At 50.9% G+C, this 14,003-nt stretch overlaps 1 protein-coding gene across 12 annotated transcripts in view; it reads left to right on the top strand.

Annotated features, from left to right (window-relative positions):
• The window catches only part of Pkig (protein kinase inhibitor, gamma), a 67,948-nt gene extending 54,208 nt beyond the window's left edge, over positions 1-13,740 (top strand). For 6 of the 12 annotated variants that reach the window (XR_003951364.1, XM_006498926.4, XM_030248482.1 and 3 more), the window contains 2 exons: positions 8,710-8,883; positions 13,039-13,735. Coding sequence is in view for 11 of the 12 variants with exons in the window: in XM_006498926.4 (XP_006498989.1) it covers positions 8,733-8,883; positions 13,039-13,118 (231 nt within the window). In the remaining variant the exon portion in view is untranslated. Of the gene's footprint in view, positions 1-8,709; positions 8,884-13,038 lie in introns of all 12 variants that reach the window. The other 6 variants (NM_001039390.2, NM_001039391.2, NM_001164055.1 and 3 more) reach the window with 2 other exon arrangements.
• Positions 13,741-14,003: the final 263 nt, after the last annotated feature.

Genomic DNA, 14,003 nt, shown 5'->3' on the forward strand with positions numbered 1-14,003 from the left:
GTTATGTTGAATGGAGCAGAGGAATCCCACAACCCAGTTTCTGTTTCAAGAACAACTCTAAATGGAAAATTGTTTTGGGGTCGAGGGCCTCTGCATAGATAGCACTTAGCGGGTAGGCAGTTGGCACACTGCAACTGTTTTGCAAGCAGAAACGATGGAACCTGGTGACAAACTGCAGGTAGCAGAGGAGGATGATCAAGAAAGGCTCCCAGCTCTCAGCTCCAGCCACGTGTGAACAGGGGAGGCTGGCAAGGGGAAGGCAGCTGGGAGGGGTGAGCTGATAGCTTGCACATGAGGTTCACTGTGTTGATGAGGAAGCCCAGTGTGATACACAAAGTGGGCAGATCCACACGTTCTAAGCGAGTTTGACACGTTTTGGAGGCTCTCAGCAGAGTATTTAAAGGAAGGTCACAGGACTGAGGTTTGGGGGGAGAAGCTCTAACATTGGTCCAGGTGGAAGCAGGAGGCCCAGAGGGTGTGGTGTCAGGACACGCTGTGGGAAACATGACTGGAGAAGTAAGAAAAGTGCCCGTCCCTAGCAGTGCAGAAGTCACCGATGGCCTTGTCTGCACAGCACCCTACCCTTTCCTCCCATTGCACCATTTCTGACCAGCAGAGTCTGGGCTCTCCATGTGCCTCTGATCAAAGCCTCGCCCAGGGGTGCTCTCTGCACGGATACTAAGCACTGTGGGGCTCGGCACTGCATGTGCCCTAGGGCATTAGGGAGCACTTTGATGCCAGCCCTGGTGGCCTGTCTGCTTCCAGCTTCCTTTACAGAGATGATTGGAGAACTGCTGGTTTAGTAGATCCTGGCCTTTCTGTTAGGTGTCTAAGCTCATTCTGGCCTTAGAGATGCTGGGCAGTTTTGTCCACTCTAAGAAACAGGATTTCATACTCTTGTACCCCATGTTCTCTGTTTAAAAAAAAAAAAAAGTCTGATTGCTTTTTCTGTAACTTCTGCAAAATATTTCATCTTTTTAAAAAGGAAAAAAAAAAACAGGAAATGACCTTTCAAATGTATTTGGAAAGCAGTTAGGAGTTGTAATGGAATCTGCCCTAGCAATGGGGACTAAGCTGCAGGCTTAAACAGACTGTAGCTCTTGGCACAGCCCAGGGCCTCTTCCGTCTACATAGCCCAGGAAAGCAGCAGAGAGACCTGAGGGAGATGCCATCCTGTGGGGACAAGAGCAAGCACCTACAGCGAGTTTGGTTTCTCTCTTCTAGCCTGGGTATTCAAGGTCAGGTTCCCTGTAAGCATCCAGGTCCCACAGAGTTCCCCAGACTCCCAGGGTAAGGCAGGGAACTTGGTGTCCGGCAGCCCATGGAGCACAGGCTGAGACAGAAGCTATTAGACACATTGGCTGTTGGCTCTGCCTGGACGACTCCTCCTCCTCCTCCACCTCCTCCTCCTCCTCCTCCTCCTCCTCCTCCTCCTCCTCCTCCTCCTCCTCCTCCTCCTCCTCTTCTTCTTCTTCTTCTTCTTCTTCTTCTTCTTCTTTCCTCCTTCTTTCTTCTTTCTTCTTTTCTTCTTCTTCGTCGTCTTCGTCTGAGTGCTCTGCTGCATATATATCCACAGACCAGAAGAGGGCATTAGACCCCTTTGTTGATGGTTGTGAGCACCACGTGGATGCTGGGGATTGAACTCAGGACCTCTGGAAGAGCAGCCATTGCTGTTAACCGCTGAGCCTCTCTCCAACCCTGCCACCTTCATTTTGTGTGAGGGAGGGTTGTTAGTTTGGTCATCTGGTTTCTGAGACAGGGTCTTCCTATGTAACTCTATGTGTAGACCAGGCTGGCCATGAACATCTGGGAGTGTTCATGCCTCTTTCAAGGTTTAGGATTATAGTCAGATGTCTCCACGCCTGGCTCTCCACCTTTTCCCTCCTTTCTTTCTTTTCAAAGAAAAGCTTCTTCTCTGACCGTCCCACCTTTTGTTTTGTTTTGTTTTGTTTTGTTTTTTGTTATTTTCAAGAGAGGGTTTCTCTGTGTAGCCCTGGCTGTCCTGGAACTCACTTTGTAGACCAGGCTGGACTCAAACTCAGAAATCCGCCTGCCTCTGCCTCCCAAGTGCTGGGATTAAAGGCGAGCGCCACCACGGCCCGGCGACCTTCCCACCTTTAACTGAACCACATATACCACTGGAGAGAGCCTTTCCTCTCCTTCCATAGCCAGTATTAGAATCTGCCATGGTCGATTAACATACCCATGCAGTGCTTTTTCTTGTGTCAGATTGTAAATCTTGTCTCCAGTGTGCACCTCACATCTGACAAGGTGCCTGGCATCTCTGGCGCCATAGACAATGAAATGTCCAGGCTGGAAGAGACTTAGAGATCAGACTCCATTATTGTTCAGATGGAAAAAAGGAAGCTAGGAGAGGAGGGGGGTTCTGGGAGTCTGAGGACCGTGAGGGTAGGGTCAGACTTTTAGCGCTATTGTGGCACAGGGTCCATCCCTTGTTCCCTCTACCCTAGAGTCTAGAGCAGTTCAGCAGCCTCTGAGCTAGGTCTCACAGGTAAATAGTGCCCATGCTGGCCAGGATGCCAACTGGTGGGATTCCTGTTCACCTAGCAGCGAAAGCACAGGAGGAGGGGTAGGGTTTTGGCTCTCTGCAGCACCATTAAACAGAGAGTAGCCAGGCAGTGGTCACACATGCCTTTAATCCCAGCACTTGGGAGGCAGAGGCAGGTGGATTTCTGAGTTTGAGGCCAGCCTGGTCTACAGAGTGAGTTCCAGGACAGCCAGGGCTACACAGAGAAACCCTGTCTCAAAAAACAAAACGAAAGAGAGAGAGAGAGAGAGAGAGAGAGAGAGAGAGAGAGAGAGAGAGTAAACAAAGGAGCCAAGTGAAATGTCAGAAGGGAAGGTTTACTGATAGCTCAGCCACAGTGGGGCACAGTAATGGTTTATTAATTGGTGCTTCTCATGTCTCATGGAACTTTCCAGCCCTTCTGAGCCCATATGCTCACCTCATCTTCACTTCAGCCCATGAACTTCAGGGTGCTTTGGTTATTCCCAAGTGCAGGGGCAAAGGGTGATGGCCAGTGTGTCCCAGGCGGTAAGAGGGGAGGCTGGCTTGACAGAGGCATTAGATGAGTTGCCCTACAGCACACCTGCAGTCCCTGAACTGGTGATGTCACCAGGGACTGGTGATAGCAGTGAGTTCTGCACTAGGCAATAGGGCCTGTGGAGTCTAGAACCTTGGGTGGTGGTAGTGGTGGTGGTGATGTTACTACTTATGATCAGGTCTTACTATGTCACCCTGGCTGGTCTGGAACTCTGTGTAGGCCAGGCTGGCCTCCGACTCACAGAAATCCACCTACCTCTGCCTCCTGGAATTGAAGGTGACCCTCTAGCAATCTTTGAGCTTTAGTTTTTCCAAGTAACAACAGTCTTTTCTAGATGGACTCTCTCTCTGGAGAGCCTCTCAGTTTAACTCTCCATAACTTTTTGTTAATTGTTGAGCACCTGCTATGGACCAGGCCCTGTCATTTCCTGAGTGCATCCAAACTGCTTCTCTGCTGGAGATGTGCAGTGGGCCAGGGCCGAGCAACACAGACCCCCATGTTGGTGACGGTTTATCAAGAACATTCTTGTGTCAGTTGATATGAGCAGATCAGTGTGCGTGTCGCACTTTATGGGTCTCCTGTGGCCCGGGTTGGCTTTGAATTTACTGTATAGTCAAGAATGCCCTTACACTTTTGATCCTCCTGCCTCCATCTCCTGAGTGCTAGGATTGCAGGCACGCACAGTCACACTCAGCTTTGCTTTACTCTCTCATTGAACGGTTCTGAGTCAGGTGCCGCCACAAGCCTGACTACTTTCCTGAGTGTCCCTCTTGCCAACAGAGGAGGACCTGAGGGGGAGCCAGAGGTAGAGTTAGGCCAGCTTGTGTGGGAAAAGGGCAGGTTTAGGAGACCAGGGTGCTTAGGCCTATGCACCCAAGTGAGTCCTGTGAGAGAGGAAACTAAGGGGAGGCCAGAGCTGAGGGCCATAGAGTTTTCTCTCAGGCAACAATTGAGGTTGCTCCTTGCCCAGGAAGGAAGATGCTGCTGCTGTTCCTAATGGTGTCACCCAGGTGTCTCACCTCTGCACGAGAGAGTCGATGCTGAGCGAGTGGATGGGCAGGCCATGGGACAGAGAGGTGGAGAGTGTGAAGGACAGCGTGGGTGCCGGCCAGCTGAGAGGAACGGGGATGAGCTGAGAAGTCACTCCACTCCCCAGCTTCAATTTCCTCATTTCTCAAGTGGAGGCTAGAGGACTTGTGTGCACAGTGTGCTGTCAGTGATCCAGCCTGGCCACTCAGGAGGAGGACTTAGGCTATTAATAGTTAGTTTTAATTCAGTAAGTATGAAGTACCCACTGCGTGCAGGCACTGGAACAGCCTTGAGGGTACAAAGACAAGAGCAATGGTGTTCACTCTCGGTGAAGGAGACTACAGAAGAATGAAAGTGGTCTTTAAACTCTTGAATCTGTATAATAAGGTCTGTCTTGTGCGGCTGAGCGTGGTCCACTCAAGTCTTGATTTAGCAGCACAAGGTGGCTTGAAATGGGAGGGAAGATAAAAGAGCCTCTGGACTGAGAGCACAGAGCCTTTGATGTGGCCGCTCTGCTTTTAAGGGAAGAAACTCCAGGTCTTTGGGGAGGGTAATTAAATCAGTCTGCAGCTGTGCCTGCCCGCAGAGGATCCTGCAGCTGCTAACGGCAGCTGAAGGCTGGGTGGACTTTGGATATGTTTGTAGTGTTTTGATATAATCGTTGCACAGAGTTTCAGGGTAATTTGGATTTGTTTTTAAGACATATGCTTGGATGAAGAAAAGCAAGATGAAAAAGAAAAAGTTTTGGCCAGTCATGATAGTGCATGCCTATAATCTGAGCATCTGCAAAGCTGAGGCAGGAGGATTGCTGTGAGTTGGAGGCCCACCTAGGGTATATAGTGAGTTCCAGCCCAGCCCTGGTCCACAGTGTGAGACCCTTTCTCAAAAAGAAAAGGAGAGATGCCCAGCAAAATGGTTTAGTGGGGGAAAGGCTCTTGCGTCGCAGGCCTGACAACCTGAGTTCAGACCCTAGAGTGCACAGAAAGGTTCCCCAAAGAGGTCCTCTGATCTCCATAGAAGCATCGTGCTCCACACACATGCCATGGACACACAGTAATAGATGAAGAAATGGACAAACGAGAAATTTCTTTACAAAAGACATAAGAAAGAAGGGAGGGGTTTTGTGTATCACACAGACATTTCTGGAAGGACCCAAGATATAGTGTGCTGAGGGAGAGTGTCTGGAGTAGGTGGAGACACCCAGGCCTTGCATCTTTCCATTTGTACCTTTTGAGTTTTATTTCTCATCCACACATAATTGATAACTTATGGGCTAGAGTGTAGTTGAATGATAGAACAGTTGCCTAGCATGCAGAAGGCCTTGGGTCACATCTCCAGCACTAATAATAATAATAATAATAAAAACAAAGCCATTTCCCAAAAGAAGATTGAAAAGGTAAGTCAGGTATGGTACATATTATCTCAGCAGTTGGGAAATAGAGGCTGGAAGATCAGGAGTTTAAGGCCAGCCTTGTTTATGTTTTGAGTTCAAAGCCAGCTTGGGTTGCATGAGACCCAGTCTCAAAAATGTAGAGTAATATTATATATATATATGTATATATATATACACACTTAAAAATCAATCTTGCTGGCTCTGGTGGCCTGGTGCACACTGGTAGGATTTGTTGGAGGATGTGGAGGCAGGAGGATCCTGAGTTTGAGGAAAGCCAGACTGTAGTAGCTCATACCTTTAATCCCAGCACCTGGGAGGCAGAGGCAGGTGGATCTCTAAGTTTGAGGCCAGCCTGGTCTACAGAGTGAGTTCCAGGACAGCCAGGGCTACACAGAGAAGAAGTTTTGAAAAACAAACAAACAAACAAACAAACAAACAAAAAAGTTACTCATATATGACTATATGATTTTATTTCACTTCCAGCATAAATGAACATTTTCTCATGCTTGTCTGTCTGTCTGTTGGGATGGCATCTTGCTATGTACCTCAGGCTAGCCGGACCCAAGGTCATCCTCCCTTGGCATCAAGTAGCTGTAATTCTAGGCCTAGGCTACCATAGTGTGAAGAATACAGTCATGGAAGACAGTAAATTTGAGTGTTTGTGTGTTGAGCTGGAAACTCCCCAGAGCTGTGTTTGGAGCCATGGTCCCTAAGGATGAATGAAGATGGGTGCTTTCCAGGATTGGGTTTGGGACTTGGCAGTGCCAACAGCATCAGCTTTCTGCCAGGGTGGCTCAAAGGTCAGACATAGCAAGAGCAAGTTTAAAGCCCTAGGGAGTCTGTCCTAGTGAGAGGCCAGCAGGTGGCTTAGCAGGTAATTCATCTTCTGGTGTCAGATCCTGGAGAGAGCAACAACGGTGGAGCACTCCGGCAGTCAGAGCCTTCCCTGCAGTCCCTGGGGTCACTCTGTCATCCCACAGATAGGGAATGGAGGAGAGGATGGGTGGGTGGGCAGGTGGGCGGGTGAAAAGCTGTGTGATCCAGGTGTATTTATAGCGCACTCCTCTGTAGCAGGTGCCGAGCCCAGCATCTTGGAAGGAAGCAGCAGAGTGGGTTTGGCTCAGCTGCCAAGATCAGGCCTCTCAGTCTGGTGCAGTGACAATCCAGACACAAATCTCTTTTCATGGAACTGACGTTCTCGATGGAAAAGAGCTGAGCAAAGAGGCTACAGCAGATGGTGTGGGCTACCCAGGGTTTGACCCACCCCATGGGCAGCTGGTGTCACCTGGGGAAACATCTGAGCCTAGGAAGCACATGGACTGGCCTGAGACCTTTCCAAGTCAAGTTATAAAGTTACACACACACAGTGCTTATCTACGGGGTGGGGCCATTGAGAGTGATGGACGTGAGCAAGTGCCTGGTGACTGTCCTCACCACTCTTTGTGCTGCAGTCTCATCATTGTAGAGTGTCATCACCATTGCAACAGGCTCTGCCGAGGCTTTGAACAGTTTCCCCAGAGGAAGGGGAGGCAGTGTGAGCAGCAGAAGGAACCACCTCCAGGAGTTCGCTCTGGTCTCCCCACACACTAAGAAAGACAGGCAGGGAGCGCCATCTGCTGGGTGCAGAGGGCACTTCCTTACACAGAATTTTGCTTCTGCCTCATTTGGAAACCCAAAGAGGGGCAGGGTCTTTGCTTGAGAGAATTGGCTATGAAATCTAATGTATGGTCTGGTCCCTGGATAATTACCGAGTTCCTTCCTTAGAATCATGGTTCTCTTCACTCTAGACTATTGTCCCCCACAGGGACATTCCTGGTCTCACGCCTTTGTTCCCTCTCCAGCCTCTTCCATGTGCCCTCCCCACCATCCCATTGGAGGGCTCATGGGAGCTTGAAGCCAGCAGGGACTTAATGAACCCTTGAATGGTTGCTTTCCATCCATCTGGCGTCCCAAATGCTTCCCTCTGGGTCCCATTTCAATAGCCACACCTCCTCTTACCACCTGACTTAAGTCAGAAACCAAAACTCCCTGTCAGACAGAAGCTGCCCACATATTTGTTTTCCAGGTTGTGTCTAGGATCCAGCTAGGTGTCTGCTTGGTCCCTGTTGCGTTCTCACCTCTGACCTCCCCAGAAGCCTAACCTAACCCATCCACAGCTGTCTTCATGGTCTTACCTAAACCCCTCCAGGGTGTGTCTTCCCTGCCACTGTCCCTCATGTGTGTCCTTTCTGCTCTGCTCCACCCCATCTTCCTTCCTCAGAGCCTCAGTACCCGCCTGTTCCCTTCCTTAGGGCCTCCTTGTACCCCCATTCCTTCTTCCTGCCTTTTTTTTTCTTTTTATAATTTTTGCCTCTCTTCATTTTATAATTTTACTTGAGACATGGTCTCATTCTTTTATCCCAGAGCTCACTATTCAACTGTGTAGCTCAGACTGGCCTCGAGCTCACAACAGTCCTCCTGCCTGAGTCTCTTCAGTGCTGGAGCTTCAGGTGGAAGCTACCATGCCCAGATTCTTTCCGTACATCCTTGCCTATTGGCTGATGTGCTGCTTTCCATCTTGGGTCCTGGCCATCCCTCTAGCGCCCTTGAAGCCCTGAACACGCAGTCATGAGCTAAGTGACCCAGTGTGCAGTGAACTCTAAGCTCTGTGAGGTGGGAGCGATGCCGGCTTGCTGTGCTCCCATGTGGGGCAAGCTGCTCAGGAGCTGGACTTTGAATCAAGATGGAATGCATGGTCTTACATGTTTTCACATTTATCTTGCTGTATGTGTGTGTGTGTGTTTACACAAGGTACACAGTGCAGGTGTGAAGGTCATAAAAGAATGTGCAGGAGTTCATTCTGTCAGGCACATGGTGTCTGGGGCTTAGTGGCAAGCACCTTTACCCACTGAGCCATCTTCCTGACCCTCTTGCATGTCTTATCTCTCTGTCCTCCCTCCTTTCCGCTCTCCCTCCTCTCCTCCCTCCCCCCCCCCCTTTTTTTTTTGTTTCTTAATTTTAAAAATAAAACAGGGTCTCTCTATGCAGCCTTCGCTGTCCTATAACTGATTAGGTAGACCAGGCTAGCCTAGAGCCACAGAGCTCTGTCTCCCAAGTGCTAAGATTAAAGTCATGTACCACCATGCCTGACTTCATGTTCGTTCTGTAAGACGTGAGTAGAAGTTGTCTAACTGTGGCGTTACAAAGGACGTCAGTGTCTCACTTCTGCTCCTATCCCAACAGGCCTGAGGAGCGATGAGACAGGCATGATGGAAGTCGAGTCCTCCTACTCGGACTTCATCTCCTGCGACCGGACAGGCCGTCGGAATGCAGTCCCTGACATCCAGGGTGACTCGGAGGCCGTGAGTGTGCGGAAGCTCGCTGGAGACATGGGCGAGCTCGCACTTGAGGGAGCAGGTCAGAGCTAGTGCCCCCACATCCTGGTGGGCAGCTGGGGAGGTAGTTTGCCAGCTCTGGTGAGCCTCCAGACCCTACACCTTCCTCAGGGAAGCAGCTGCATCTAAATTGGGGCTGTTTGCGACTGTTGGCAGAGCCCAGCCAATGTCTAAGATAGAGAGTGCCAGTGTCCTGGTTCTAAGGGCTCTGATGAGTAGCTGGGGCCTTTCCCCTTTTCCCTGCCCCAACTCCAACAAATCCTGTTAGATCTCTGTAATGGATCCTAACTCCCAGTGCTCCATGCCTTAGCTTCTCCACATCTGCACAGCCACCATGTTTACCTGCTGTTCACTTGGACTTCATGCCCTTCCTGCACAGCAGACAGCAGGATTAGTTAGCCTGTCCTGTCCTGTCAGCCTTCTGCCCCAGACTCTATGGTAACATCTCAGAGCCAAGCTACTCTTCAGTGCTCCCCAGGAGTCATGCCCTGCTGGCTAGCCTGCCTGGCCTTGGGGTCCATCCACACCCTACCCACTTTCCCCCCACTCGCCCATCTCTGTCTGCTTCTCTATAAAGGGTCAGGGCCTCCTTGTGGGGCCTTCACTGCACTCACTGTTACCTCTGTCTACAACCACAGATGCTCCCAGAGGCCTCCTCAGCTAGTGTGCCCCAGGCCACATCACTCTCAGAGGCCTCTGCTCAGCTTAGGTCCACAGTTAGCCTTCCCTACCACTTCTCTGCTGCAGGCTCAGAGCCGTGCTTGCTGTATCACTTCCCATGGTGCACTGCAGCTTCCTCTGTGCTACTCCAGGAGCGGATCCTTGCTGGGCCAAAGCATTGTCTTTGCCTGTGCGGCCCCAGTCTAGAGTTCTCAGTCCTTATTGCCCAGAAATGACTTAGGAACACGGAACAGGGACAATGTTGGGGACAGGGACCCAGTTTCTCATGTAATAGATTTAACTGAGGTCAAGGGAAACTGGAGTCTTCTTAGGCTCGCCCAGCCAATGACCATCATTGGTATGACAGTCTCTATGCCTCGGGAGAATACCCTGCCCCTTACCTCCATAGCCTCACAAAGTTTCCCAGGCTGAGGCCCTTTGGCCTTCCTTGTGTTGGTCCCTGCTTTCTGTTCAAGTACGGAACCTGCACAATGCTCCCCACCCCCTCCGCAGCCCCAACTCTTATTCCCCACTTTTTCCTTTCTCTTTGCAGCTGGAACAAAGGCCTGCGGGCCCTGCTTCTGGCGGTTGCTTCTCATTGTGGTGCTTTTAGTGCTAAGGCCTTCCCAGACCACAGCTTGTCTCTGACAGAGGCGCCCCTTTCTCCCCATCTCCATGGCCCTATGAACTGAGCTGTTCCAGCACAGGCTGTCTCATGCCCTCTGTGACTAACAGTGTTTGGCACGTGACGGGTACCTACTCAACGGCTGCTCACTGTCCAACCGAATGAGCAGTGGACCCAGCTGGCACACCGGGCACAGTGCCAAGGGGCTCTTCAAGGCTCCTGTGCTCTGCTCAGCTCTCATCAGCTTTGTTTGCTGCCTGCCTTCATCCTTAGCCATCACTAGTCCCCTCATGTAGGCCTTTACAACACCGTTTGCCTTACTGAGAGTCTTTGTGTATTTGGGTCCTCCCAGTACATGATGCTTGCTAGCCACCATGACTGATGTCTGAAAGGGAGGCATAAGGACAGAATGTGCTTGATGCTGGGGACTGGAATGCCTTTGATAGAATCAAGGCAAGGTGGCCAGCTATGAGAAGCCATCACAGTAAAGTGTCCCCAGGCATTTCTGAGCCCAGCAGACTCTCATATGCTGAGGACAGAGCCTTAATCCTATCCCCCAGATTCTGACCCACAGGCCAAGGCCCCAGAGTTTTCTCTGCCACGCCTTTCAAGGGCTGATGCATAGACTGAGTAGAACAGGACTGTGGCCCCGTAGGGTATGGGCAGGCAGAAGTGTCCTAGCTACCTAGTCTCCCCAAGCCTGTGGCCTGCTGGATCTATCAGTGTCCTCCAGCATGTAGTGCACACATCTGTCTGTGCCTGCCATCTTCTCAGACAGGGAGCACACATTTGCTTTACTCTCTTAAGAGGAAGAGAAGCCAGAGGCCAGCCATGGAGATGAGGGTACACTGACCCTGGGCAGCAGTTTCTTTTCTCCCAAGGACTGATGGGATAGGACCTTCTCCCCAACTAAGGGAGGGTTGGGGCTGGTACAGAGGAAGTATGATTGCTAGAGAGGACTTAGGGTCACAGCCTACGTTCCATCAAGCCAGATTAAGACATCAGTTCTCAATAAGCCAATTAAAAGAGCCAAATTAGGAGCTGGTGGTTAAGTTCAGTGGTTAAGACCACTTCATAGCAGCTTACAACATCTGTAGCTCCAGTTTCAGGAGATACAGTACCATCTGACTTCCAGATGTGCCACAGATGCATGTGGTTCACAAACATACATGCAAGCAAAACACTCATGTACATAAAGAAAAAAATTAAAAAGCCAAATTAAAATGAAGAACAACAAAAGGCAATTTATTCAGCATGGCCACATTGGGAAGAGGGACAGAGAGGTCAGATGATCCCTCCAAGTTCATCTTTTGGGCTCTGCCATGAGGGTAGGTTTAAGTAGAGGCCAGCGTTGTGCACACCCAGGCTGTCCTCACAAGGTGTGGTCTGCCCATCACTGCTCCTTCATTGTCCAGGGCCCACTATCCTCAGTCACTGGCAAGTCACAGAACCCCTTCCTGGAGAAAAGTCCCCGTGGTTGGCTCAGGCTCAGGCTTTTCTTCTTCAGCAGGAGATCCTTGGGAATATATAATTTCTTGGGGGCCCAATGTTTCAATAGTCTGACAGCCAAGGTGAAGGACAGAGTCTCTTCAGGATATCTTCATCCCTGCCAGGTTGGTTACTATAAAGTGCCTTGCCTGTAGTCTCGAGCAGTGGAGTGAACAGCAGAGACAATGGGGGATTTAAAGGGTCTCAGTTCACGGGGGCTTCACAAATGAACCTAGTACCTCAGGGGTGTTAGGCCTCCAGAGACCAGGAGAACTTTGTGGCTGAATCTTGGTTCAGCCCCCATCCTCAGAGGAGGCCGCTTCAGGACAGGCAGGCTCAGATTGGCACATACTTGAGCCACAGTACCAAGTTCTGTCCACACTATTTACTTCCATGAGCACTCAGAGCCAAAGACTGCTGTGTAGGGCAATGGGAGGCCGTCCTGCCAACATGCCTCTATGAATGCAGGAGAATGCAGCTTAGAGGAAGAAGTGGGGCTCAGCAGTAAGCAGGCTCTCCCCTTTGGTTGCAGGTATCTTGCCCCTCTAAGCTTGTTTCCTTATGGGTGTCATGACCTTAACCACACCTTCAGGTTGCTGTGTGGATTGTTTGACAGAATTCCAGACCCAGAGCTCAACATAGACTTAAAGACAGGCCTAATGGCAGAATGACATGCACCTTCAGTGGCACCAAGATCCCTGGGGCTTGAGACTGCATTGCTGGTTGAGTTTTGTCCATAACCAGCATCTGTGGAGGATGCTGGCCCTGAGAGGGCTGAATAACAATACAAGCTGCTAGCAAGTGGGTGGGGCAGAAGCTGCTGGTCCCACCTTCCATCAGGGCTTCAGAGAAGCTTCGAGTGAGGACCAGATCAGGTAGGGACTTGGAGGCCAGGCCAGGTGGCTCCCCAGCCTGCTGCTGTCCCTTATTCCAGCCCATGTTTCTGGCTGGCTGGAATAGAGCAGGGCTGGATGCTGCCAGTGGTATTCAGAGTCAGGTATCCTCTACCTTAGGATGTGCAGGCCACAGTGGGCACGCATGAGCTGCCCACTGGTTTCAGCTCCTATATGGTGTTTGAGGAAACTCCCATTTGCTAAGCACATACGTCCTGCTGGGAACTTAACATTCTCCCTCTAGAGAGGACATGCTGATCAGCAGGTCTGTAGTCCTGACCTGTACTGAGTTTTAGTATACCAGCAGCCCTGGCAGCCTTCCCATGGTAAAAGGAGACCTGAGAGCAGGTTAAATGTCTCTCCGGCCTTGGCCACGCCCTCCCTAACGAACCCATTAGCCTACTTCCAAGGCTGGCCCCGGTCATCAGTGTGGCTGCTCCTTCCAGGCCCCCTGTGCTTCTCACATGTAAATGGGTGAAAGAAGAAAATGCACTCTTCTTTTCCCCTGCAGAAGGACAGGCAGAGGGAAGTACCCCCGACAAGGAAGCCAGCAGCCAGCCTGAGAGCAGTGATGCGAACACCTCATCCTGAGTCTGCCTGTGGTCGCAAGGCTGGAAGAGACCTGCTGTACCTCTCGGACTGGAGCCCTGGCCAGCCAGGCGGACTGAGAGCCTCATGGAGTCCTCTGTGGCCCCCACTCCAGCCAAGTCCTCCACCCACAGCACAGGCTCCACCCTTCCCCACCTCCCCACGGTGCCCAGGTTCACTCTGAAGACACCAGCACCATGAGATGTTATTTATTCAGCTAGGCGGGGCTCGAGCCAGGCCCTGCCCCTAGGTGAGCAGCCGCCACCTGGACAGGGACTGTCCTGTCACCACTCACCCTCCAGCCAGCCTGTCTGTCAGGAAGATCTTCCTAGCCCTTTTTTAAAGCCTCTTTTACATTTTTTAAAAACATAACTTTTTCAGAGAGAGAGGGGAGCTGACAATCACTTTTCTTCTGTTTTGGTTTTTGGTTTTGGTTTTGTTTTGAAAGCCGTTTAAAGCTCAGTTCTGATGATCTATGCAGCTCTAAGTTTCCTCATGGAGCCTCACAGATCCAGTTTTGGGAAAGGATTTGGACTCAAAACTAACTGACCAATTCTTTGCCCTTTGTACCAAGAGACTGATACTTAGGCCCAGGAAATAAATGCTGGTGGTTTGTGTGACTGGCTTATGATCTTTTCTTTTAACTATCAACTGCACAGCTGGGCTCTGCATCCCCACATCCTCACCCTGCAGGGCCCCACTGCTGCCCTCTATCCTGTGGTGACCAGCACAACCCCTCATGTGGCATCTCATGAGTCCTTCCTCACCTCACCCACCCACAGCCCACACCTGCCACAGCCTGAAAAGGGCCTGTGAGATGCTCAGTGGGTAGAGACTTACTACCCAGCCTGGCAGCCTGAGTTCATCCCTGGGGCTGACAGGGTAGGA

This window comes from Mus musculus, chromosome 2, assembly GCF_000001635.26.
Source record: "Mus musculus strain C57BL/6J chromosome 2, GRCm38.p6 C57BL/6J".
In the NCBI taxonomy this organism is placed as follows: domain Eukaryota; kingdom Metazoa; phylum Chordata; class Mammalia; order Rodentia; family Muridae; genus Mus; species Mus musculus.